At 44.4% G+C, this 27,001-nt stretch overlaps 1 protein-coding gene across 1 annotated transcript in view; it reads right to left on the bottom strand.

Moving 5' to 3' along the window:
- LOC115195250 (collagen alpha-1(XI) chain) overlaps nucleotides 1–27,001 on the bottom strand; it is a 181,933-nt gene that overhangs the window by 113,149 nt on the left and 41,783 nt on the right. Inside the window, exons 6-18 of the mRNA XM_029755026.1 lie at nucleotides 26,108–26,218; nucleotides 24,663–24,773; nucleotides 21,629–21,913; nucleotides 12,579–12,632; nucleotides 12,296–12,337; nucleotides 11,937–11,999; nucleotides 10,756–10,830; nucleotides 10,096–10,179; nucleotides 7,781–7,837; nucleotides 4,258–4,311; nucleotides 2,202–2,255; nucleotides 1,788–1,841; nucleotides 1,497–1,559 (exon numbers count right to left, since the gene is read on the bottom strand). Of these exons, the coding sequence (XP_029610886.1) occupies nucleotides 1,497–1,559; nucleotides 1,788–1,841; nucleotides 2,202–2,255; nucleotides 4,258–4,311; nucleotides 7,781–7,837; nucleotides 10,096–10,179; nucleotides 10,756–10,830; nucleotides 11,937–11,999; nucleotides 12,296–12,337; nucleotides 12,579–12,632; nucleotides 21,629–21,913; nucleotides 24,663–24,773; nucleotides 26,108–26,218 (1,107 nt within the window). The remainder of the gene's footprint in view (nucleotides 1–1,496; nucleotides 1,560–1,787; nucleotides 1,842–2,201; nucleotides 2,256–4,257; nucleotides 4,312–7,780; nucleotides 7,838–10,095; nucleotides 10,180–10,755; nucleotides 10,831–11,936; nucleotides 12,000–12,295; nucleotides 12,338–12,578; nucleotides 12,633–21,628; nucleotides 21,914–24,662; nucleotides 24,774–26,107; nucleotides 26,219–27,001) is intronic.

A 27,001-nucleotide genomic window follows, 5' to 3' on the forward strand; every position in this document is an offset into this window, starting at 1 on the left:
GGATTCCTCCAGTATGGATCACCTGCTGCACTAAATCTGCCTGTATTTAACTTCAGATCCTCTGGAATGAGTGAGAGTATTAGACAGAAAATATTCTCTCTCTTTCACTATTTATTGGTGCGAGGCTAGGGGTTGAGGGTGAAGGGGCCTTTAAATCAGACCCTTCATTTCAAAACTGGAGGTCATAGTTTTGTAGAGGCAGAGAATATGTGACTCGTTTTAGGAAACTGTGAATGATCTGTGTCGTAATATTATTTGTATTTCAGAGCCATAGCTAGCTAACATTAAACCTGGTTGGTTAGCCACCTGCAGATTCATGCAGGGTAGTAAGGTTATGAGTTGGGGTTATGGTTAATTGTTTAGCTAGCTAGCTAGCTACATGTCCAAGCAAAAGACTCCACTATGCAGGTAACCATTTCAATAGGATGTTAATGATGTCACAGCAACAACTGTTGATAGACGTAGCTGGTAAATTCGCTCTGGCTATCTACTCTGATTTCAGAACACTCTCAGCCTGTGTGTGCCAGAGAACAGAATAACTGATGAATTTACTAACACTAAACACCCGTTGAATATGGCCGGTGTCAGTAAACGTCAGTTAACATCAGTAAATGTTGGCAAAAAAGGGTAATTAAATTGTTTCCAGCAGCACAATGACAGTCACCAACACTCTGGATAACATAAAAACAGCCTAACCAGCTCTTCTAAGGGAAGTAAAATGGTCAGAGATAGCTGTTCTCTCATTTGTGTCTGGAAGTAGCTAGTAAGCTAGGTTACGTTAGCCAGTTAGCTTGGGTACTTGACTGCTGTTGTTTGGTCAGAACGTTCGGATCAACTCTACTACTCCGCCAGAGCATCCAGTGTGCTCTCTGAACGCTCCAAGAGTGAAACGCTCTGAATTTACGAACGGACAATCTGACAACTCTCTGAGTTTACCAACCACCAGAGCATACTCTGAGCGCACTCCGGCACTCCAGACTGAATTTATGAAACACACCGTAGTATAAACAAGCCTTTAGTCTTGAAATCTTTGGTTGTTTAGTACTGTACATGGCCTCACATGTGAATCCTTAAATAGATGGGTGTGGCTAAGGCTTAAGAAGGTGTGAACGATGTTGAATGGGTCTAGACAAAGAGGAGATCTCCAGTAGGTTTACCAAAACATTCAAGGATCATTTTCTCAAAAGTGAGGTTACAATTTTATCAACTTTCAAAGCAAAATTACTTTCCCATTGTTCCTCAACTATAGTGTATGATATAACCTTTTCTAGCTCTGAGTCTCTACTTTTATCCAACGTAAGTTTTCACATTTTTCTACATAAGACCGAATCGAGCCGGTCGGTCACATAGAGTTCCTAATCATTTCATGTATGCTTCACCGGTCATTTCCTTGAGATAGGATAAAGGATCACTACCATTCATTTCAGAATATCCTATGGCCATCTCATTTAGGGAGCGGTAAACATGCAGGTGCTTGATACATGTAGTGACGTTACTGTGCTCACCCTGTGTCCCTTGTCACCAGGCAGGCCGGGCAGGCCATCGAAGCCTCCGTCTCCCTGTATAGAAACACAATGTGACAATGACCACCGAGTCCCCAGACTACACAGACATGATCATGTATACGTTTATCAACACAGTAGTAGTGACCAACACAGAACGGTCACACGTAACAGACAGAGACATCGTGTGGTGTTAATTCTCTGAGTAAAGTGACTAGTGGACAGAGACATCGTGTGGTGTTAATTCTCTGAGTAAAGTGACTAGTGGACAGAGACATCGTGTACCTTAGACCCTGACTCTCCAGGCATTCCTCGGGCGCCATCGGCTCCACCACGACCCTGCGAGAGAGAGAGAGAGAGTGAGAGAGAGGGAGAGAGAGGGAGAGAGAGGGTAAAACATGGAATCCTCAAGACCAATCAGGCAATGGCATCTACCTGGAAATGCAATTACAGCCAATTATGTCATCCACTGCCAGCTTGTACGTTTTGGGATTTTTAACTGGATTTTAGAACATTCAGGGAATTGTTTGTTTGATTATGATAAAACGTTCAGATCGTACACTGAACACACACTGCACACACACACACACACGCACACGCACACGCGCGCGCACGCGCACACACACACACACAGACACACACACACACACACACACACACTACATACTGGATGAGGCAGAGTTCACGCGGTCCACTTACCCTCTTGCCAGATTTGCCTATTTGTCCCGCAGGCCCTTGGACTCCCCTGGAGCCCTGAGAAGGACACATGATGATGGTCAGTTTATAGTCAGCTAGGGAACATTAACTGAATAGGTATACATTAACTATAGGTGTAGCTGTAGGTAACTGTAGGTGAGATACAGGTAACTGTAGGTGAGGTACGGGTAACTGTAGGTGAGGTATAGGTCACTGTAGGTGAGGTATGGGTAACTGTAGTTAGATACAGGTAACTGTAATAAGATACAGGTAACTGTAGTGAGGTATAGGTAACAGTAGCGAGGTATAGGTAACAGTAGCGAGGTATAGGTAACAGTAGCGAGGTATAGGTAACTGTAGTGAGGTATAGGTAACTGTAGGTGAGGTATAAGTCACTGTACGTGTGGTATAGGTAACTGTAGTGAGGAATTGGTAACTGTAGTGAGGTATAGGTAACTGTAGTTACATACAGGTAACTGTAGCGAGGTATAGGTAACTGTAGTGAGGTATAGGTCACTGTAGGTGAGGTATGGGTAACTGTAGTTAGATACAGGTAACTGTAGTGAGGTATAGGTAACTGTAGGTGAGGTATAGGTCACTGTAGGTGAGGTATGGGTAACTGTAGTTAGATACAGGTAACTGTAATAAGATACAGGTAACTGTAGTGAGGTATAGGTAACAGTAGTGAGGTATAGGTAACTGTAGTGAGGTATAGGTAACTGTAGTTAGATACAGGTAACTGTAGTTAGGTGTAGGTAACAGTAGTGAGGTATAGGTAACAGGAGTGAGGTATAGGTAACTGTTGTTAGATACAGGTAACTGTAGTGAGGTATAGGTAACTGTAGTGAGATACAGGTAACTGTAGTGAGGTATAGGTAACTGTAGTGAGATACAGGTAACTGTAGTGAGGTATAGGTAACTGTAGTTAGATACAGGTAACTGTAGTTAGGTATAGGTAACAGTAGTGAGGTATAGGTAACTGTAGTGAGGTATAGGTAACTGTAGTTAGATACAGGTAACTGTAGTTAGGTATAGGTAACTGTAGTGATGTATAGGTAACTGTAGTGAGGTATAGGTAACTGTGGTGAGGTATAGGTAACTGTAGTTAGATACAGGTAACTGTAGTTAGGTATAGGTAACAGTAGTTAGGTATAGGTAACAGTAGTGAGGTATAGGTAACAGTAGTGAGGTATAGGTAACTGTTGTTAGATACAGGTAACTGTAGTGAGGTATAGGTAACTGTAGTTAGATACAGGTAACTGTAGTGAGGTATAGGTAACTGTAGTTAGATACAGGTAACTGTAGGTGAGGTAAAGGTAACAGTAGTGAGGTATAGGTAACAGCAGTGAGGTATAGGTAACTCTAGTGAGGTATAGGTAACTGTAGTTAGATACAGGTAACAGTAGTGAGTTATAGGTAACTGTAGTGAGGTATAGTCAACTGTAGTTAGATACAGGTAACTGTAGTGAGGTATAGGTAACTGTAGTTACATACAGGTAACTGTTGTTAGATACAGGTAACTGTAGTGACGTATAGGTAACTGTCGTTACATACAGGTAACTGTAGGTGAGGTAAAGGTAACAGTAGTGAGGTATAGGTAACTGTAGTGAGGTATAGGTAACTGTAGTTAGATACAGGTAACAGTAGTGAGTTATAGGTAACTGTAGTTACATACAGGTAACTGTAGGTGAGGTAAAGGTAACAGTAGTGAGGTATAGGTAACTGTAGTGAGGTATAGGTAACTGTACTTAGATACAGGTAACTGTAGTGAGGTATAGGTAACTGTAGTTACATACAGGTAACTGTTGTTAGATACAGGTAACAGTAGTGAGGTATAGGTAACTGTAGTGAGGTATAGGTAACTGTACTTAGATACAGGTAACTGTAGTGAGGTATAGGTAACTGTAGTTACATACAGGTAACTGTTGTTAGATACAGGTAACTGTAGTGACGTATAGGTAACTGTGGTGAGGTAGAGGTACAGTAACTGTCTAAGATAAGTGCAGAGTATGATTATGAGTGGGTTTAGTAATCTCCAGCTATATGTTGAACCTCTCACCTGAGGACCAGGGTCTCCGGCATCACCTTTAAGTCCAGAAGAACCAGGAACACCCTGAGAGAAAGATGGACCAATGAGAAGCATGGACACAATCCTTGTCAGTCCTATTGGCTGAATCATAACACCACTGATCCAGAGAGGTGTCCTATTGGCTGGATCATAACACCACTCAGCCAGAGAGGTGTCCTATTGGCTGGATCATAACACCACTCAGCCAGAGAGGTGGGTATACGTTGTATACAATGAAAGTATATGGCGATAGTTAGCTGATAGTTAGCTGATAGCTGATATGTATATGATAGTTAGCTGATAGTTAGCTGATAGTTAGCTGATAGCTGATATGTATATGATAGTTAGCTGATAGTTAGCTGATAGTTAGCTGATATGATAGTTAGCTGATAGTTAGCTGATAGATAGCTGATATGTATATGATAGTTAGCTGATAGTTAGCTGATATGTATATGATAGTTAGCTGATAGTTAGCTGATAGATAGCTGATAGATAGCTGATATGTATATGATAGTTAGCTGATAGTTAGCTGATATGTATATGATAGTTAGCTGATAGTTAGCTGATAGATAGCTGATAGATAGCTGATATGTATATGATAGTTAGCTGATAGTTAGCTGATATGTATATGATAGTTAGCTGATAGTTAGCTGATAGATAGCTGATATGTATATGATAGTTAGCTGATAGTTAGCTGATATGTATATGATAGTTAGCTGATAGTTAGCTGATAGATAGCTGATAGTTAGCTGATAGATAGCTGATATGTATATGATATTTAGCTGATAGTTAGCTGATAGTTAGCTGATAGATAGCTGATAGTTAGCTGATAGTTAGCTGATAGATAGCTGATATGTATATGATAGTTAGCTGATAGTTAGCTGATATGTATATGATAGCTGATATTTAGCTGATATGTATCAGATAGTTAGCTGATATTTAGCTGATATGTATCAGATAGTTAGCTGATATTTAGCTGATATGTATCTGATAGTTAGCTGATAGTTAACTGATAGTTAGCTGATAGTTGATGCCTGTTAGTTGATGCCCCTTGTATTGTTTGAAAATATCCATTGATATGTATTGTAAGAAAAGTGTATTAAACAATATTGCAAAACTACTGTATAAAAGGTGAAGAACATGCAACATCCAGGTCCTTTTTGCAGGAGTTGGAGGTGAAATCATGAAAAAATACAAGGAAAGTGCTGCACACTGCTGTTAATGAACGTATATTATATATTTTGACCTCCTGTTTCAGGAAGAGATGTCACTGAGTACTGCCCTATATATATATAGGACCTTCCACCCCCACCTGGGATATGGATGCATGATGAGAACACTTTAGCTATACATTTTTTTGTTTAAAGGGATTTAGATAGGATTTAGATAGCCCTCATAGTCATCCTAACACAATGGTCAATCTTAGCACTGGCAGTAGAGCTATAGGTCCAGGGTGTGTCAGAAATATTTTTGCTATTTTCACAGTGGGAATTATGGGCGCAGTAGATGCCGGTGGTGCGAAAGGGCTGGGTTTCAATGAATAAATAAGTTGTAGGTGTGTCGAGGATTGACCCATCACTGGCCAATCAGAACGTGCTACACGGCTTGCTTCAAGTTGTATATTCAAAGTCTTATGTATTGCGTTGTCATCACCTCCGATTCCAATGTAAGTTATAGACTAGTTTGTGAAATAACCTACAGAAACAAAATAACAAAATTAGGCCTATCCCATCTTTGCCAAACACGTTGAGCATGTTTGCAGTCCACATTGCTTTAAGTAATTGGCTTCAATATGGAAATGTATTGTTAAACATAACATTCACACTGATATAGGGTCTAGGCCTACTGTAAATTGCATTATGGTGGAGCCATGGACATGTCAAATGTTGTCAATAAGCAAGATTAAATTCACTATTGATAAAGCCTAAAAAGAGAGTGAATTATTCGAATCAAATTCTAATCAAAACAAAATAATACCTTGTTTTAAATAGGCTGTGTCTAAATAGAGTTCCAGGCACCATCATTGCTCACAGTGGACATAATACTAAGTCAACTCAGACTATGGAGGGTTTAACGCAAATACAAACTTTTCACAGAAGCTGGACAAAGATCCAATATAAAGAGAAAGGGGGGGGGGGTGTCCACACCCCACTACCCATAATACTGCTTCCAAATAAAATGTTTATCATCATTATGAAACCAATTTGGTCATGATACATGTAACATTTTTGGGCCAATATTGCCAAGCATTATTTCTGGCAACGGAGAGGGGTATGATAAACTTGAGCAATGATGAGCAATGATGAACAATGATGAGCAATGATGAGCAATGATGAAACCTACATCATCAGGTCATTACTGACTGATGATGTAGGCATCTAGTAATAGCAGCTTGTTTTACCTATAACAGCCTCAAATCCCAAATACTGGTTTCGAGTACTTTCAGCAATAAAGTAATTTCCATTTCAATTAACAGGTGTGCCTTCTTAAAAAGTTCATTTGTGGAATTTCTTTCAAATCTTAATGCGTTTCAGCCAATCAGTTGTGTTGTGACAAGGTCAGGGGGGGGGGGTTTGGTATACAGAAGATAGCCCTATTTGGTAAAAGACCAAGTCCATATTATGGCAAAAACAGCTCAAATAAGCAAAGAGAAGACATGAAGGTCAGGTCATTTAAGACATGAAGGTCAGTGAATATGGAAACTTTGAAAGTTTCTTCAAGTACAGTCGCAAAAACCATCAAGCGCTATGATGAAACTGGCTCTCATGAGGACCGACACAGGAAAGGAAGACCCAGAGTTACCTCTGCTGCAGAGGATAAGTTCATTAGAGTTACCAGCCTCAGAAATTGCAGCCCAAATAAATGCCTCACAGAGTTCAATTAACAGACACATCTCAACATCAACTTTTCAGAGGAGACTGTGTGAATCAGGCCTTCGTGGTCAAATTGCTGCAAAGAAACCACTACTAAAGGACACCAATAAGAAGAAGAGACTTGCTTGAGCCAAGAAACACAATCAATGGACTTTAGACCGGTGGAAATTTGTCCTTTGGTCTGGAGTCCAGATTTGAGATTTTTGGTTCTAACCGCCGTGTCTTTGTGAGACGCGGTGTGGGTGAACGGATGATCTCCGCATGTGTATTTCCCACCGTGAAGCATGGAGGAGGAGGTGTTATGGTGTGGGGGTGCTTTGCTGATGACACTGTCTGTGATTTATTTAGAATTCAAGGCATACTTAACCAGCATGGCTACCACAGCATTCTGCAGCGATACGCAATCCCATCTGGTTTGGGCTAAGTGGGACTATCATATGTTTTCCAACAGGACAATGACCCAACACACCTCAAGGCTGTGTAAGGGCTATTTGACCAGGGAGAGTGATGGAGTGCTGCATCAGATGACCTGGCCTCCACAACCACCCGACCTCAACCAAATTGAGATGTTTGGGATGAGTTGGACCGCAGAGTGAAGGAAAAGCAGCCAACAAGTATTCAGCATATGTGGTAAAACTCACCACTGGACCAGATCTTCCTGTGAGACCCATTGGACCTGAGGGACCTCTCATGGCGAGCTGTGGGGTAGATGGAAGGGGATGGAGGGGGAGGAAGGAGGGTGGAGGAGGGGGAGGGAGGAGGGTGGAGGGGAGGGAGGGGGAGGGAGGGAGGAGGGTGGAGGAGGGGGAGGGAGGAGGGTGGAGGGGGGGTATTGGAGGGGGAGGGAGAGGGAGGGGGGTTTTGGAGGGGGAGGGGGAGGGAGGGAGGATGGAGGGGAGGGAGGGGGATGGAGGGTGTTGGAGGGGAGGGAGGGGGAGGGAGGAGGGTGTAGGAGGGGGAGGGAGGAGAGTGGAGGGGGGGTATTGGAGGGGGAGGGGGAGGGAGGGATGATGGAGGGGAGGGAGGGGGATGGAGGATGGAGGGAGGATGGAGGGGAGTGGGAGGGGGATGGAGGGTGGAGGGAGGGGGAGGGGGGATGGAGGGTGGAGGGAGGATGGAGGGGGGTGGAGGGGAGGGAGGGGGATGGAGGGTGTTGGAGGGGAGGGAGGGGGAGGGGGGATGGAGGGAGGATGGAGGGGAGGGGGAGGGGGGATGGAGGGTGGAGAGAGGATGGAGTGGGGTGGAGGAGGGTGGAGGAGGGGGAGGGAGGAGGGGGGAGGGGAGGCGGGGAGAGAGAGGGAGAGAGGGGGTATTGGAGGGGGAGGGAGGATGGAGGGGAGGGAGGGAGGGGGAGGGGGGATGGAGGGTGGAGGGGGGTGGAGAGTATGGGGGGAGGATGTTGGAGGGGGGATGGAGTGGGAGGGATGGTGTTAGAAGGGGAGGGAGGAAGGAGGGGATGGAGGGAGGAAGGAGGGGATGGAGGGACGAAGGAGGGGATGGAGGGAGAAGGGATATAAAATCACCAGTCAGAAGGAGACAGTTGAACACCCTCCATATGTCCCAGTACCACACACCCTACCATCCTATTCCTCACTCAGACACTACCTCATACCTCAGACACTACCTCATACCTCACACACTACCATGCTATTCCTCAGTCAGACACTACCTCATACCTCACACCCTACCATCCTATTCCTCACTCAGACACTACCTCATACCTCAGACACTACCTCATACCTCACACCCTACCATCCTATTCCTCAGTCAGACACTACCTCATACCTCAGACACTACCTCATACCTCACACCCTACCATCCTATTCCTCAGTCAGACACTACCTCATACCTCAGACACTACCTCATACCTCACAGCCTACCATCCTATTCCTCAGTCAGACACTACCTCATACCTCAGACACTACCTCATACCTCAGACACTACCTCATACCTCACACCCTACCATCCTATTCCTCAGTCAGACACTTACTCATACTTCAGACACTACCTCATACCTCAGACACTCACTCATACCTCAGACACTCACTCATACCTCAGACACTCACTCATACCTCAGACACTCACTCATACCTCAGACACTCACTCATACCTCAGACACTACCTCATACCTCAGACCCTACCTCATACCTCAGACACTACCTCATACCTCAGACACTCACTCATACCTCAGACACTCACTCATACCTCAGACACTCACTCATACCTCAGACACTCACTCATACCTCAGACACTACCTCATACCTCAGACACTACCTCATACTTCAGACACTCACTCATACCTCAGAGAGTTTGCGCTTACTTTTTCTGTGATGTCATGCGTTTGTGAAACATTACGACACAGTGGCCTACACTCATTCACCCGATCATTTTCTTCTCTCTATGTCTTTCCTCAGACACCTGTTCATCTTCTGTGCTGGCCCACCCATGGGTCATGAACCCCTGTAGGGTGTTTTAACTGCCTCTTGCCTCCTGCATCTGTCCCAAACAGGCTGTGTTTCTGCCTGTAGCCTGTTCAGCACATATCGTTATACAAGGCCGAGCTGAACCTCTCAGGCCAACTACATCTCCTCCCATCACCCTGCATCTCACCTAAAATGCCTATAATGTTGTAATACCACCCCCCCACACACTCAAACACTCCCACACACCTTCCCCTAAACTACAGCTGTGAGAAAGGATATACTAATGAAGGCCAAGAAGGCTGAAACACCAATGGGTTTCTCTTCTTAATAAATATAGAGAGAGATGCCCAAAGGCTACACTGGACCCTGCTACAGCTCTGGTGTTTGGCCCTCTTCGGCCCATTACAGCCCTGGTGCTTGGCCCTGTTCGGCCTGCTACAGCTCTGGTGTTTGGCCCTCTTCGCCCTGCTACAGCTCTGGTGTTTGGCCCTCTTCGGCCTGCTACAGCCCTGGTGTGGTCATGGCGTACTCACTCTGGCCTGGGAGAGAATAGCCTGTGCTTGGGCCTCTTGAGCAGACACCACAGGACCCTTCTCTCCATCCCCTCCAAAACGGAACTGTCACACAGAGAAACGCAGAGATACGCAGAGACACGTAGAGACACACAGAGACACACAGAGAGGAACAGAGACACACAGAGAGAAACACAGAGACACACAGAGACACACAGAGACACACAGAGAGGAACACAGAGACACACAGAGAGAAACACAGAGACACACAGAGACACACAGAGAGGAACAGGGAGACACACAGAGACACACAGAGACACACAGAGACACACAGAGAGGAACACAGAGAAACACAGAGACACACAGAGACACACAGAGAGGAACACATAGACACACAGAGACACACAGAGAGGAACACAGAGACACACAGAGACACATCAGACACACACAGACACACACAGGCGTTACAAAATAAAAATCACAATCATTCTGTGCACAATGAACATCTAAATATCAATCAAATATATGGATCAAGCAAGACGATCAATCAATTAATGTTTAAAGCCCTTTTTACATCAGCAGTTGTCAGAAAATGGATTTACCAATACATTTAAATAGTGGTAGATAATAGTGTTTGTTGGATTGGATGTAAATTCCCAATATTTCTGGTCTGGTACTTACTGGTAGCATCAGCATGGTACCAGGAGGACCTGGAAAACCGTCGGCTCCTGCAAGACCAGCCCGCCCTGCGGGACCCTGGGAAACAAAGTCAACAAGACAAGAGGAAAGATGCCATGTTAGAACTTGTCCAGAGCGATTGAGAGAGGGCGATAGAGAGGGAGAGAGAGAGAGACATAGAGAGAGAGGGAGACAGAGAGACAGAGAGAGAGAGAGACACACCAAACATAGAGAGAGAGGGAGACAGAGAGACAGAGAGAGACACCACACATAGAGAGGGAGGGAGACAGAGAGAGAGAGAGAGAGACACACCACACATAGAGAGAGAGGGAGACAGAGAGACAGAGAGAGACACCACACATAGAGAGGGAGACATAGAGACAGAGAGAGACACCACACATAGAGAGAGAGGGAGACAGAGAGAGAGAGAGAGAGACACACACCACACATAGAGAGAGAGGGAGACATAGAGACAGGGAGAGAGAGAGAGAGACACCACACATAGAGAGAGAGGGAGAGAGACAGAGAGAGAGTGAGACACACACCACACATAGAGAGAGAGGGAGACAGAGAGAGAGAGAGAGACACCACACAGAGAGAGAGGGAGACAGAGAGAGAGTGAGACACACACCACACATAGAGAGAGAGGGAGACAGAGAGACAGAGAGAGAGAGACACCACACAGAGAGAGAGGGAGACAGAGAGAGAGAGAGAGAGACACACACCACACATAGAGAGAGAGGGAGACATAGAGAGAGAGGGAGACAGAGAGAGAGAGGGAGACACAGAGACAGAGAGAGAGAGAGAGAGACACACCACACATAGAGAGAGAGGGAGACAGAGAGACAGAGAGAGAGAGACACCACACATAGAGAGAGGGAGAGACAGAGAGAGAGAGACACCACACAGAGAGAGAGGGAGACAGAGAGAGAGAGACACCACACAGAGAGAGAGGGAGATAGAGAGACAGAGAGAGACAGAGAGAGACAGAGAGAGAGACAGACAGAGAGAGACAGAGAGAGACAGACAGAGAGAGACAGAGAGACAGAGAGAGAGACAGAGAGAAACAGAGAGAGAGAAAGAGACAGAGAGCGAAAGAGAATGAGAGACAGAGAGAAAGAGAGAGAGAGAGACAAAGAGAGAGACAGAGCGAGAAAGAAGGGTACACACGAAGAGAGACTCACCCTGTCACCCGGATCTCCAGCAACACCAGGGGGTCCATGTAGACCTGAGGGGCCTGGGAGACCCTACAGAAACACAACCCAGTCAAACTAAGGCACAGCCATGTTGTTACATAGGCCTCAATCCTGACCTGAGATAAAGCCCTGTAGACTGAGACAATGTCACAAGTCACGTACAGTAAGACACTCAACAGAAGTGTGTCAATTAAGTTTGAGTAAAGATGTGGCCCATTCTGATGACATTGAATGCACACCATAGTGGACTAGTTTTCCCCAGAGCCCTATGGCTCCTGGTTAAAACTACTACACTATAAAGGGAACAGCCATCTTGGATGCAACCTTGGCCTCAGGTGTTTACTCACAGATGGGCCTGCAGGTCCAGGAGGGCCATCAATCAGCATGCCCTAAACGTGATGGACAGATGACAGGAATGAAGAAATTGAACAGCGAGAATTAAACACGGCAGTATTTCACATCGTGTTGCATCACAATTAAAACAGAAATACCGTCCATCCCACTGCGTCCTGTCTCTATGGAAGAAAACATTCATTTATAACCAAAAGTTATTTCAACTTCCTGTATGACACAATTTGCATTCTACACACATTCTCTTAAAAAGCAGCAGTGTTGTGTTTTGGGTCTTACAGGTTCAATCACAGCGGGTTCGCCCTTCTCGCCTTTCTCCCCACCACCAGCCACCTGTGAAGACAGGGAGGACACCAGTGTGAGCTTCTTCATACAGAGTTACAGTCACTGGATCAATGACCAACAGGATAGGCGGCATGAGATGAATGAAGGAGGCAATTCAACAAGCGAAGAAGAAGGTTATATTGATGCATGGTTTTTAAGAATATGACGTGATCAGTCAATCAACAGTGTGATCAGCCATTCAGTGTGATCAGCCATTCAGCAGTGTGATCAGCCATTCAACAGTGTGATCAGCCATTCAACAGTGTGATCAGCCATTCAGCAGTGTGATCAGCCATTCAGCAGTGTGATCAGCCATTCAGCAGTGTGATCAGCCATTCAACAGTGTGATCAGCCATTCAACAGTGTGATCAGCCATTCAGCAGTGTGATCAGCCATTCAATAACTATGAGAATGAGGGAATAAAGAACAGAGAGAGAGGGAATAACTCATATTGAACTGTGTGTGTTAGGATGACTGGGTGAATCAGAGGGAATAACTCATATTGAACTGTGTGTGTTGGGATGACTGAGTGAATCAGAGGTAATAACTCATATTGAACTGTGTGTGTTGGGATGACTGAGTGAATCAGAGGTAATAACTCATATTGAACTGTGTGTGTTGGGATGACTGAGTGAATCAGAGGGAATAACTCATATTGAACTGTGTGTGTTAGGATGACTGAGTGAATCAGAGGTAATAACTCATATTGAACTGTGTGTGTTGGGATGACTGAGTGAATCAGAGGGAATAACTCATATTGAACTGTGTGTTGGGATGACTGAGTGAATCAGAGGGAATAACTCATATTGAACTGTGTGTGTTAGGATGACTGAGTGAATCAGAGGGAATAACTCATATTGAACTGTGTGTGTTGGGATGACTGAGTGAATCAGAGGGAATAACTCATATTGAACTGTGTGTTGGGATGACTGAGTGAATCAGAGGGAATAACTCATATTGAACTGTGTGTGTTAGGATGACTGAGTGAATCAGAGGGAATAACTCATATTGAACTGTGTGTGTTAGGATGACTGAGTGAATCAGAGGGAATAACTCATATTGAACTGTGTGTTGGGATGACTGAGTGAATCAGAGGGAATAACTCATATTGAACTGTGTGTGTTAGGATGACTGAGTGAATCAGAGGGAATAACTCATATTGAACTGTGTGTTGGGATGACTGGGTGAATCAGAGGGAATAACTCATATTGAACTGTGTGTGTTAGGATGACTGGATGAATCAGAGGGAATAACTCATATTGAACTGTGTGTGTTAGGATGACTGAGTGAATCAGAGGGAATAACTCATATTGAGCTGTGTGTTGGGATGACTGGGTGAATCAGAGGGAATAACTCATATTGAACTGTGTGTGTTAGGATGACTGAGTGAATCAGAGGGAATAACTCATATTGAACTGTGTGTGTTAGGATGACTGAGTGAATCAGAGGGAATAACTCATATTGAACTGTGTGTTAGGATGACTGGGTGAATCAGAGGGAATAACTCATATTGAACTGTGTGTTGGGATGACTGGGTGAATCAGAGGGAATAACTCATATTGAACTGTGTGTGTTAGGATGACTGAGTGAATCAGAGGGAATAACTCATATTGAACTGTGTGTGTTAGGATGACTGAGTGAATCAGAGGTAATAACTCATATTGAACTGTGTGTGTTAGGATGACTGAGTGAATCAGAGGTAATAACTCATATTGAACTGTGTGTGTTAGGATGACTGAGTGAATCAGAGGTAATAACTCATATTGAACTGTGTGTGTTAGGATGACTGAGTGAATCAGAGGTAATAACTCATATTGAACTGTGTGTTAGGATGACTGGGTGAATCAGAGGGAATAACTCATATTGAGCTGTGTGTTGGGATGACTGGGTGAATCAGAGGGAATAACTCATATTGAACTGTGTGTGTTAGGATGACTGAGTGAATCAGAGGGAATAACTCATATTGAACTGTATGTTAGGATGACTGGATGCCACCAACAGTTTGGTTTAATATCTAACATTTGTTACAATTCAAGGCATATACTGTACAATCAGCATGAGACGATGTACAGGGTCGACTAGACAATCCTAACTAGCAGCTAAACATAGTTTAAAACCTCTCTAGGGTAGGGGGCAGTATTTTGACGTCCGGATGAAAATTGTGCCCATAGTAAACTGCCTGCTACTCAGACCCAGAAGGTAGGATATGCATATTATTAGTAGATTTGGATAGAAAACACTCTGAAGTTTCTAAAACTGTTTGAATGATGTCTGTGAGTATAACAGAACTCATATGGCAGGCAAAACCCTGAGAAAAATCCAACCAGGAAGTTGAAAATCTGAGGCTTGTAGTTTTTTCAATTAATTCCCTATTCAAACTACAGTGACTTAGGGGTCATTTTGCAGTTCCTAAGGCTTCCACTAGATGTCAACAGTCTTTAGAATGTTATTACAGGCTTCTACTGTGAACTGGAAGGGAATGACAGTCATTTCAACCAGGTGTCTGGCTGAGTGCCATTAGATCATTTATGCGCGTGGGGGGGGTGCTTTTTTTTCCATTCTGAAGACAAAGGATTTGTCCGGTTGGAATATTATCGAAGATGTATGATAAAAACATCCTAAAGATTGATGCTATACATTGTTTGACATGTTTCTACACACTGTAGTATAACTTTTTGGACTTTTCGTCTCAACAAAATGCGCGAGCATGGCGCATTTGGATAACTCCACTGAACGCGCAAACAAAAATGAGGTATTTGGACATAAATATGGAGTTTATCAAACAAAACGAACATTTCTTGTGGAAGTGGGAGTCCTGGGAGTGCATTCTGACGAAGATCAGCAAAGGTAAGTGAAGATTTATAATACTATTTCTGACTTATTTTGACTCCAGAACTTGGCGGGTAACTGTATAGCTTGCTTTGATGGCTGAGCTCTGTACTCAGAATATTGAACAGTATGCTTTCGCCGTAAAGCTATTTTGAAATCTGACACAGCGGTTGCATTAAGGAGAAGTGTATCTATAATTCTTTCAATAACTGTTGTAAAGTTTATCAACGTTTATGATGAGTATTTTTGTAAATTGATGTGCTCATTCACCGGAAGTTTTGGGAGGCAATACATTTTCTGAACATCACGCGCCAATGTAAAATTGAGTTTTTGGATAAAAATATGAACTTTATCGAACAAAACATACATGTATTGTGTAACATTGAGTCCTGGGAGTATCATCTGATGAAGATCGTCAAAGGTTAGTGATTAATTTTAGCTGTATTTCTGGTTTTTGTGATGCCTCTCCTTGCTGGTAAAATGGCTGTGTGGTTTTTCTTGTGAAGTTGATGTCTTAACATAATCTAATGTTATGCTTCGCCGTAAAGCCTTTTTGAAATCGGACAAAGTGGTTGGATTAACGAGAATCTTATCTTTAAAATGGTGTATAATACTTGTATGTGTGAGAAATTTTAATCATGAGATTTTTGTTGTTTTGAATTTGGCACTCTGCTATTTCACTGGCTGTTGAATAGTGTGTCCCGCAGGTGGGACGCTAGCGTCCCAGCTACCCCAGAGAGGTTTTAACCAATATTGGTCAACGTCTTGGGAGCTCTCTGGTGTTTCTTTGTATATCTACAAATCCACGATTCCTTGAGTTCAATTGTAAACTTACTCCAGCTGAATTGAGTGTGATATGAGTTTAGCCCTCACTAGTCGGAGGGAGAGAGACAGAGAGAACGAGGGAGAAATCCAGAGAGACACTCAGGCAGACAGACAGAGATGGGAACGAGGGGGTGGAGTCTTCTCATGGAAACAATCAGAGAGAGCAGAAGACTCCTGCCATCGTGAGAGCTTAGGCCTGACAGTCTGAGACACTTACGGACATGCAGGGTATGATGTTCTGTCTAGAAGACATTGAAACAGACAAAGCTAAAAATGGAAGACAGTAAAATGGAGAGGAGGTGACACAGTTCACCGTCTTCCATGTTTATTTATTTTTGTGATTGGTTGTTTGGGTGATGGATTCTACAATGTCACGCATACTGCTAAAAAAGCCAGTCTCTGTACTGGGTGTGTGCTGGTGAACGCAGTAGGATTCAAGCAGGGTGTGTGCTGGTGAACGCAGTAGCATTCAAGCAGGGTGTGTGCTGGTGAACGCAGTAGGATTCAAGCAGGGTGTGAGCTATCTTCCTATGTGAGGGTGTGAGTGTGTGCGTGTGTGTGCGTGTGTGTGTAGGATGGAGCTGGGTGGTGGTTACAGGATGACGCTGGGTGGTGGTTATACTGTAGGATGGAGCTGGGTGGTGGTTATAGGATGAAGCTGGGTGGTGGTTATACTGTAGAATGAAGCTGGGTGGTGGTTATAGGGTGGAGCTGGGTGGTGGTTATATTGTAGGATGAAGCTGGATGGTAGTTATAGGATGAAGCTGGGTGGTGGTTATACTGTAGGATGAAGCTGGGTGGTGGTTTTACTGTAGAATGAAGCTGGGTGATGGTTATACTGTAGGATGGAGCTGGGTGGTGGTTATACTGTAGGATGGAGCTGGGTGGTGGTTATACTGTAGGATGGAGCTGGGTGGTGGTTATAGGATGGAGCTGGGTGGTGGTTATAGGATGGAGCTGGGTGGTGGTTATAGGGTGGAGCTGGGTGGTGGTTATAGGGTGGAGCTGGGTGGTGGTTATAGGGTGGAGCTGGGTGGTGTTTATAGGATGGAGCTTGGTGGTGGTTATAGGGTGGAGCTGGGTGGTGGTTATAGGGTGGAGCTGGGTGGTGGTTATAGGGTGGAGCTGGGTGGTGGTTATAGGATGGAGCTGGGTGGTGGCTATACTGTAGGATGGAGCTGGGTGGTGGTTATACTGTAGGATGGAGCTGGGTAGTGGTTATACTGTAGGATGGAGCTGGGTGGTGGTTATAGGATGGAGCTGGGTGGTGGCTATACTGTAGGATGGAGCTGGGTGGTGGTTATACTGTAGGATGGAGCTGGGTGGTGGTAACACTGTATGATGAAGCTGGGTGGTGGTTACAGGATGGAGCTGGGTGGTGGTTACAGGATGGAGCTTGGTGGTGGTTATAGGATGGAGCTGGGTGGTGGTTACAGGATGGAGCTGGGTGGTGGTTACAGGATGGAGCTTGGTGGTGGTTATAGGATGGACCTGGGTGGTGGTTATAGGGTGGAGCTGGGTGGTGGTTATAGGATGAAGCTGGGTAGTGGTTATAGGATGGACCTGGGTGGTGGTTATAGGATGGAGCTGGGTGGTGGTTATAGGGTGGAGCTGGGTGGTGGTTATAGGATGGAGCTGGGTGGTGGCTATACTGTAGGATGTAGCTGGGTGGTGGTTATACTGTAGGATGGAGCTGGGTAGTGGTTATACTGTAGGATGGAGCTGGGTGGTGGTGATAGGATGGAGCTGGGTGGTGGCTATACTGTAGGATGGAGCTGGGTGGTGGTTATACTGTAGGATGGTGCTGGGTGGTGGTTATACTGTATGATGAAGCTGGGTGGTGGTTACAGGATGGAGCTGGGTGGTGGTTACAGGATGGAGCTTGGAGGTGGTTACAGGATGGAGCTGGGTGGTGGTTACAGGATGGAGCTGGGTGGTGGTTACAGGATGGAGCTTGGTGGTGGTTATAGGATGGACCTGGGTGGTGGTTATAGGGTGGAGCTAGGTGGTGGTTATAGGATGAAGCTGGGTAGTGGTTATAGGATGGACCTGGGTGGTGGTTATAGGATGAAGCTGGGTGGTGGTTATAGGATGGAGCTGGGTGGAGGTTATAGGGTGGAGCTGGGTGGTGGTTATAGGGTGGAGCTGGGTGGTGGTTATACTGTAGGATGGAGCTGGGTGGTGGTTATAGGATGAAGCTGGGTGGTGGATATAGGGTGGAGCTGGGTGGTGGTTATAGGGTGGAGCTGGGTGGTGGTTATAGGGTGGAGCTGGGTGGTGGCTATACTGTAGGATGGAGCTGGGTGGTGGTTATACTGTAGGATGGAGCTGGGTAGTGGTTATACTGTAGGATGGAGCTGGGTGGTGGTTATATTGTAGGATGAAGCTGGGTGGTGGTTACAGGATGAAGCTGGGTGGTGGTTATACTGTTGGATGGAGCTGGGTGGTGGTTATAGGATGAAACTGTATGGTGGTTATAGGATGGAGCTGTGTGGTGGTTATACTGTAGGATGGAGCTGGGTGGTGGTTACAGGATGAAGCTGGGTGGTGGTTATACTGTAGGATGGAGCTGGGTGGTGGTTATACTGTTGGATGGAGCTGGGTGGTGGTTATACTGTAGGATGGAGCTGGGTGGTGGTTATAGGATGGAGCTGGGTGGTGGTTATAGGATGGAGCTGGGTGGTGGTTATATTGTAGAATGAAGCTGGGTGGTGGTTATAGGATGAAACTGTGTGGTGGTTATACTGTAGGATGGAGCTGGGTTGTGGTTATAGGATGGAGCTGTGTGGTGGTTATACTGTAGGATGGAGCTGGGTGGTGGTTATAGGATGAAGCTGGGTGGAGGTTACAGAATGAAGCTGGGTGGTGGTTATACTGTAGGATGGAGCTGGGTGGTGGTTATACTGTAGGATGGAGCTGGGTGGTGGTTATACTGTAGGATGAAGCTGGGTGGTGGTTATAGGATGGAGCTGGGTGGTGGTTATATTGTAGGATGAAGCTGGGTGGTGGTTATAGGATGAAACTGTGTGGTGGTTATACTGTAGGATGGAACTGGGTTGTGGTTATAGGATGGAGCTGTGTGGTGGTTATACTGTAGGATGGAGCTGGGTGGCGGTTATAGGATGAAGCTGGGTGGAGGTTACAGAATGAAGCTGGGTGGTGGTTATACTGTAGGATGGAGCTGGGTGGTGGTTATACTGTAGGATGGAGCTGGGTGGTGGTTATACTGTAGGATGAAGCTGGGTGGTTGTTATACTGTAGGATGAAGCTGGGTGGTGGTTATACTGTAGGATGAAGCTGGGTGGTGGTTATACTGTAGGATGGAGCTGGGTGGTGGTTATAGGATGGAGCTGGGTGGTGGTTATAGGATGGAGCTGGGTGGTGGTTATAGGATGGAGCTGGGTGGTGGTTATAGGATGAAGCTGGGTGGTGGTTATAGGATGAAGCTGGGTGGTGGTTATACGGTAGGATGAAGCTGGGTGGTGGTTATACTGTAGGATGGAGCTGGGTGGTAGTTATACTGTAGGATGGAGCTGGGTGGTGGTTATACTGTAGGATGGAGCTGGGTGGTGGTTATACTGTAGGATGAAGCTGGGTGGTGGTTACAGGATGGAGCTGGGTGGTGGTTATAGGATGAAGCTGGGTGGTGGTTATAGGATGGAGCTGGGTGGTGGTTATAGGATGGAGCTGGGTGGTGGTTACAGGATGGAGCTGGGTGGTGGTTATACTGTAGGATGGAGCAGGGAGGTGGTTATAGGATGGAGCTGGGTGCTGGTTACAGGATGAAGCTGGGTGGTGGTTACAGGATGGAGCTGGGTGGTGGTTATAGGATGGAGCTGGGTGGTGGTTATAGGATGGAGCTGGGTGGTGGTTATAGGATGGAGCTGGGTGGTGGTTATTGGATGGAGCTGGGTGGTGGTTATAGGATGAAGCTGGGTGGTGGTTATAGGATGAGCTGGGTGGTGATAATAGGATGGAGCTGGGTGGTGGTTACAGGATGGAGCTGGGTGGTGGTTATAGGATGGAGCTGGGTGGTGGTTACAGGATGAAGCTGGGTGGTGGTTATAGGATGGAGCTGGGTGGTGGTTACAGGATGGAGCTGGGTGGTGGTTATAGGATGGAGCTGGGTGGTGGTTACAGGATGAAGCTGGGTGGTGGTTACAGGATGGAGCTGGGTGGTGGTTATAGGATGGAGCTGGGTGGTGGTTATAGGATGGAGCAAGGTGGTGGTTATAGGATGGAGCTTGGTGGTGGTTATAGGATGGAGCTGGGTGGTGGTTATACTGTAGGATGAAGCTGGGTGGTGGTTACAGGATGGAGCAGGGTGGTGGTTATAGAATGGAGATGGGTGGTGGTTATAGGATGGAGCTGGGTGGTGGTTATAGGATGGACCTGGGTTGTGGTTATAGGATGGGGATGGGTGGTGGTAAAAAAAGTAGAGACAGGGAGACGTAGAGTTGTAGTTGTGCTGGATCTGAGTGTGTGTTACTGTGTACGTGTACATATGTGTTAAGGCCTGACCTCCATATATGTTCCCTGTCCAGACTGACATACAGTGTCCTTCTCCTAATCACACCAAACCCTAACATGTCTAACCCAGAATGTGGGTGCAGGCAGACAGAAACACATTCACAGACTGGGAAGGTGAGGTGTATGTTTCAAACTAAGACGGGCTCCACAAACACAGCATGACAATGACAGACAAAGACATAAGTGGAATATAGTGCTGGTTACTCATTCGTTCATAGCTGGGAGAAACACCGGTTCAAAACATAAAGTCACCAATGATGGTTCTACTTGACAATCTCACCCATCATCAGAGGAATGATCCTGTACAAAACCTTGGCTTGTTGATCTCCTTATACCTTATGCCAAGACAAACTCCCCAAGACAGACAAACTCCCCATGCCAAGACAGACAAACTCCCCATGCCAAGACAGACCAACTCCCCATGCCAAGACAGACAAACTCCCCATGCCAAGACAGACAAACTCCCCATGCCAAGACAGACAAACTCCCCATGCCAAGACAGACAAACTCCCCATGCCAAGACAGACAAACTCCCCATGCCAAGACAGACAAACTCCCCATGCCAAGACACAAACTCCCCATGCCAAGACAGACAAACTCCCCATGCCAAGACAGACAAAACTCCCCATGCCAAGACAGACAAACTCCCCATGCCAAGACAGACAAACTCCCCATGCCAAGACAGACAAACTCCCCATGCCAAGACAAGACACAAACTGAGGTGAGAGCCTGAAAGCCAGGTTGGGACTCCATGACACCCCTGGTTCATACACACACCCCTCGGTCAGTCTAAGTTCAGAGGAGAGGGGTGCCATACTTACGGCAGTCTGGGTGAGTTCCTCCATTTCCGCGGGAACCCCCAGCCCCAGCTCTTCTTCCACGGTAACAGTGGGGTTGGGTAGCTCATTGTCATTCTCATCATACACCCCGTACTCATACTGCTTATTGTCCAACTCGCCCCCTAGGTCATACTCATTAATGTCATACTCGTCCACTCTGGGGCCCACACTGTCCAGGCCAGCCTCGGGGGCGGCGGGAGGCTCCTGACCCAGTGGGGCGGCTCCAGTGACCACATAGTCACCGGCAACCATCTCCTCCTCCACTGCCTTATGTTACCCAAACAGGGGAGCGTTGACGGGACGAGACGGGTGGAGGGATGAGCAACGGAGGGAACAGGGGTTGTTAGTCAAGCAGTTGGGGCCTAGGTAGCTAGAGCAGGCTACTGTCTATGTAATGTTATACAGCTTTAGCCTTACCACGTCCAAATAAATCTGGCATTGTGACACATGGTGAAGGCTATGGCAATGTGGTAACACCTTATTCAAGTTCCATTTACTTTAGTGGAAATGTGTTTGTTGGTGAGATATTGATATAACATCATGAGTGTTTAATTATAGCTATTGTTTCATCTACTGGACGTCTGTATGTCGTTATGTTGAAGACTAGTCTCTTACAGTGAAGCAAACTGTAAACTATTGTCTGTGACTCTGTGTAATGTTTATCTAACTGTGTTATACTACATATAGTATCCTTGTCCAGTATTCATTTCAGGTCTATTTCAGGTCTATGACAACAACAAAAAGTGCAAATAAAGTGTTACCTTGACGACATAAAAAAAAGCATTATAAATTCTGATGATCATATTTACATCAAGACAGTTTGACAGACTTTTGGTTATTTCAGTTTTTTTTGCACAAACATAACACAGTACCGCCAGAATATCAATATATGAACAAAAAGACTGAAATAGATGAACTAAGTCTGGAAGGACACTAGAAGCATCTTTCACGAAATGGTAAATCTACAATATAGAAATGTGCAAAAATACAAACTACACACATACGTATGTGTACAAGGAATTTGATGTTCAAATTCCTAGTTGGTTTGGATAGATACCAAATATTGATTACGGTGTGACTGTAGTATTTATGACACACTCTGCATTTTGCACAGTTCTACAACAACCAATCACACACAGCACTGTCATTACTCTGCCATTTTAGAAGAGTGATCGTTGTGGATTTAGAATTTGGATGCAACCAAAATGGATGTCACAACACAGGTATCTGAGCACAGCACATAGTCTGTAGGGTAGAACATGGTAACACAACCCAGAGGGGTCCAATTTACCCCCCCGCGCTCTTCCTTATGGTCAATTGAGATAATATATGCTATCGAGGGCCAAATAACCCAGTGAAATCACATCCATTTGGAACACATTGCTACTGCAGTAACACAATGCAACAAGTATCATAATCAGCTGTGAAGATGTCTCTGATTGGTTGATCATAGTTCTATTGGAGCGATTGGGAGAAGAACTTCTAATCAAAAGGTCTGCAGCGGGTCGGCCATCTATCGGCCGAAAAGGGCTGATTTGCTGTGACACCATATCTCACTGGAGACAGAACCACAAACCCCACGTTTAACTCAGCAGAAACCTGACAGGTAAGAGGAGGGACTTGGTTCTCCACAACGAGAACTTTGCCCGTTTATGATTGGACACTGAATACTGTCAATCATGGATAAGGGCTGCAAATCAAATAGTTTCACCTACGTACCATTAAACTCATACAGAAAAATACACGCAACTATTAAAAGTAAAATGAGCATGTCCATGAAGTGACTTTGAAGATTTGATTTGATATTAGTTTGGTTTAAGATGCCCTCTAAACACAAACTTTACTGTTGTTTATCCTGTGAAACAGTGAGTTGGGCCTCTACACTGGAAGACACATCACTTCACTTAAACACTGTGTGGTTCCTATTACAAAAATGCCGCTAGCAAAATCTTGAACCCATACAGACTAAAGACAAATGTCTTTTCTAATCGAAAACAACCGTGAAATATACTCCTAGCTTATTTTTCTTTTCAGTTGTGACCAAATTCATTTCAGAAAAAGTTATTATTGCGTATGAGTATACCAGAACAACTTAAATGGCCAAAATACTCTGTCTGTTATACCATTATAATACCATTATAATACCATTACCATCTAATTGCTCAATCTATAAATACCCTGCCTGTAATACCTTTATAATACCATTATAATACCATTATAATACCATTACCATCTAATTGCTCAATCTATAAATACTCTGCCTGTAATACCATTATAATACCATTATAATACCATTACCATCTAATTGCTCAATCTATAAATACCCTGCCTGTAATACCTTTATAATACCATTATAATACCATTATAATAGCATTACCATCTAATTGCTCAATCTATAAATACTCTGCCTGTAATACCATTATAATACCATTATAATACCATTACCATCTAATTGCTCAATCTATAAATACCCTGCCTGTAATACCATTATAATACCATTACCATCTAATATATAAAACCTTACCGAGGAAGACAGATAACCATTCTATTATTTTTTCAATGTACTAAAATGATCCAACAATATATCAGTACCTTCTACGTTGACTGTTGATGAAGTGTAATGCACATACATATTTATTTGATACTTGTGAAACTGCAACCTTATTCAAAATTGAATTAAACAACAGAAAGCTACACATTATTTGCATGGCAATCCACTGAGTCTAAATGTCCTTACATGTCAGTGAATAGTATTAAGGTGGATTGAATAAAATGATGCATGACATATTGTTTCTGATGTTTAATCTTCTCTGTCCAACAGTTCTGCCATTGTCAATAGAAAACCTCAAGTTCAAAACAGAACAATTGCTTTTGAATTGTTTTGTCTTTGTCATTTCATGCCAGATTCTTCCTTGGCTCATAGGTCTTCCTCGTCTCTTTCACTTTCCAAATACTGCACTTTCTTTCTTATAATAATAAGTAAATAAAATACAAAATATAAAAATCTAAAAGTTACCTTGTTCGGTCCACTGGTGGCAATAGGAGACTGAGTCTGAGTACCCTCTACAGTTCCGTAGTCAAGCTCACTGTCAGTATAGTCAGTGTATTCTCCGTCTACATTGTTTAGCTGAAGTTGTGTCGCATCGGAAAAAGGAAAGAAGGAGAAGAACAGAGAAGCGGGTTAACACAGAAGGAGCACAACACAAGGCATGTCCAGCTGGCTTCAACTCTGCTGTGTAGAGAGAGAGAGACAGGTAGGAAGGTGGAGGTTAGGTATAGCTTCCAGTCTAGCATCACAGATTTCCATCCAGAAAATGTCAGAGGAAAGATCTGGATGCGATCTGATGTTGTTGTTTTTTACTGGTACCGTTACCCCTAATACTCTGCGTCGGTGTAGTTCCAGCGCGGCAGCTTAATAGCCTCTCATCTGTGTCTTCTTCTTAGCGACCGCTAACTTTTTAGCTGCTGGCTTTATAGAGGCCAGGAACTTTAGGAGCTTAGCCTTAAGGGACTTTCGGGTTCTCTTCTTTTTCATGTAGACACTACATTTCTTTCTCTGGAAAAAGGTTATAGTGATAGAAGAACAAGACAACACATAACAACACTGAGAAGGCCAAAAAGATCATCAAGGACAACAACCACCCGAGCCACTGCCTGTTCACCCCGCTACCATCCAGAAGGCGAGGTCAGTACAGGTGCATCAAAGCTGCGACCGAGAAACTGAAAAACAGCTTCTATCTCAAGGCCATCAGACTGTTAAACAGCCATCACTAACATTGAGTGGCTGCTGCCAACATACTGACTCAAATCTCTAGCCACTTTAATAACTTAAAATTGGATGTAATAAATGTATCACTAGCCACTTTAAACAATGTCACTTCATATAATGTTTACATACCCTACAATACTCATCTCATATGTATATACTGTATTCTATACCATCTACTGCATCTTGCCTATGCCGTTCTATACCATCGCTCATCCATATATTTATATGTACATATTCTTATTCATTCCTTTACACTTGTGTGTATAAGGTAGTTGTTGTGAAATTGTTAGATTACTTGTTAGATATTACTGCATGGTCGGAACTAGAAGCACAAGCATTTCGCTACACTCGCATTAACATCTGCTAACCATGTGTATGTGACCTATAAACATTTATTTGATTTGATTTTATCAGAGGAATGGTGGGGTTGAAAGTAAACAGCAACACCAGAAATTGTTTTCAACCTGAGACACAAACCTGAACATAAGACAAACCAATCAAAGCTGTCATTCGCCACGCGTGAGAGCAGAGGGCGGGCCTTGTAGCTACAGTAAGGATACACGTTTGATTGACACATCAAGACATACAGTAAACGGTAGACCACAAAAAGTTGGGATAGGGAGGGACGGCACAATGGGTACAGTAAGACACCACGGGACAAAACAAGCATCTTTCTTCAGTGTTTTGTTTACCTGTGGGTCACTACCCGCCTCATACTCGTCTGTTGGAACAGTCTCTGTCTCTCCTTCTACTTCAGAGTAATCATAAAACTGACTGTAATCTAAGTCATCAGTAGTAGTGGACTGGAGGGGGAGAGGGAGAAATGTTAGCGTTAGCATGTTAGCGTTAGCATAACAGAGAACTCCTTTTCTCAGCAAAAATAAAGGTGATATAAACATAACATGTCTGTACTGTACATATTATGAATTAAAACCTGTCTAAAAATTACACTCATTAGATTGCATTATCCAATAAAAAAATATGAATAATATTGTACAATGTAATTAGAATGTCATATTGTATAAGTCATCAAAGTATTGTCTCCAACGATATGCTGTGTAGCTTGACTGCCAACGGAAATGCATAGCTAACGCTTGTTTATAAAACTGATGTGTAGCTGCACAGTACATGACAATACTTTCTTATTATAGGAATATCATTCATCAGTGATAGCTAGCTCTTAAACGTAGACTCAGCGAAATGACGTTGCCACGACCAGCACCGGAGATATTGAGATGAGCCGAGATGTAAGGTGCATGGGTTCTCTTCACACTGTTACAGCCTGATAGCCAGGGGACCAAAAACAGCAAAGCAGTTGAGCCTCGCGCTTCAACGCTCTTCGTTGTCGCGGAAACTGACCCACTATGCTGTTTACTTTCTGCATCTATGTGATATCGCTGAGTCTACCTTTAAACAACAACACATCTACAAAGCAAAGTTAGGGTTAAGCCTCAGTTGGACATTAATCTTTAAATGGACGGCTAACACTAAACATGAACATAAATACTAAGACCAGCACTAATAGAGTCCATGTAGAGCTGCAGTTTTATAAACAGGTGGAGGTGTTTTAAAAGCTAATACAAAGC

The sequence above is a fragment of the Salmo trutta genome, chromosome 6 (assembly GCF_901001165.1).
Source record: "Salmo trutta chromosome 6, fSalTru1.1, whole genome shotgun sequence".
Classification (NCBI taxonomy): Eukaryota; Metazoa; Chordata; class Actinopteri; order Salmoniformes; family Salmonidae; genus Salmo; species Salmo trutta.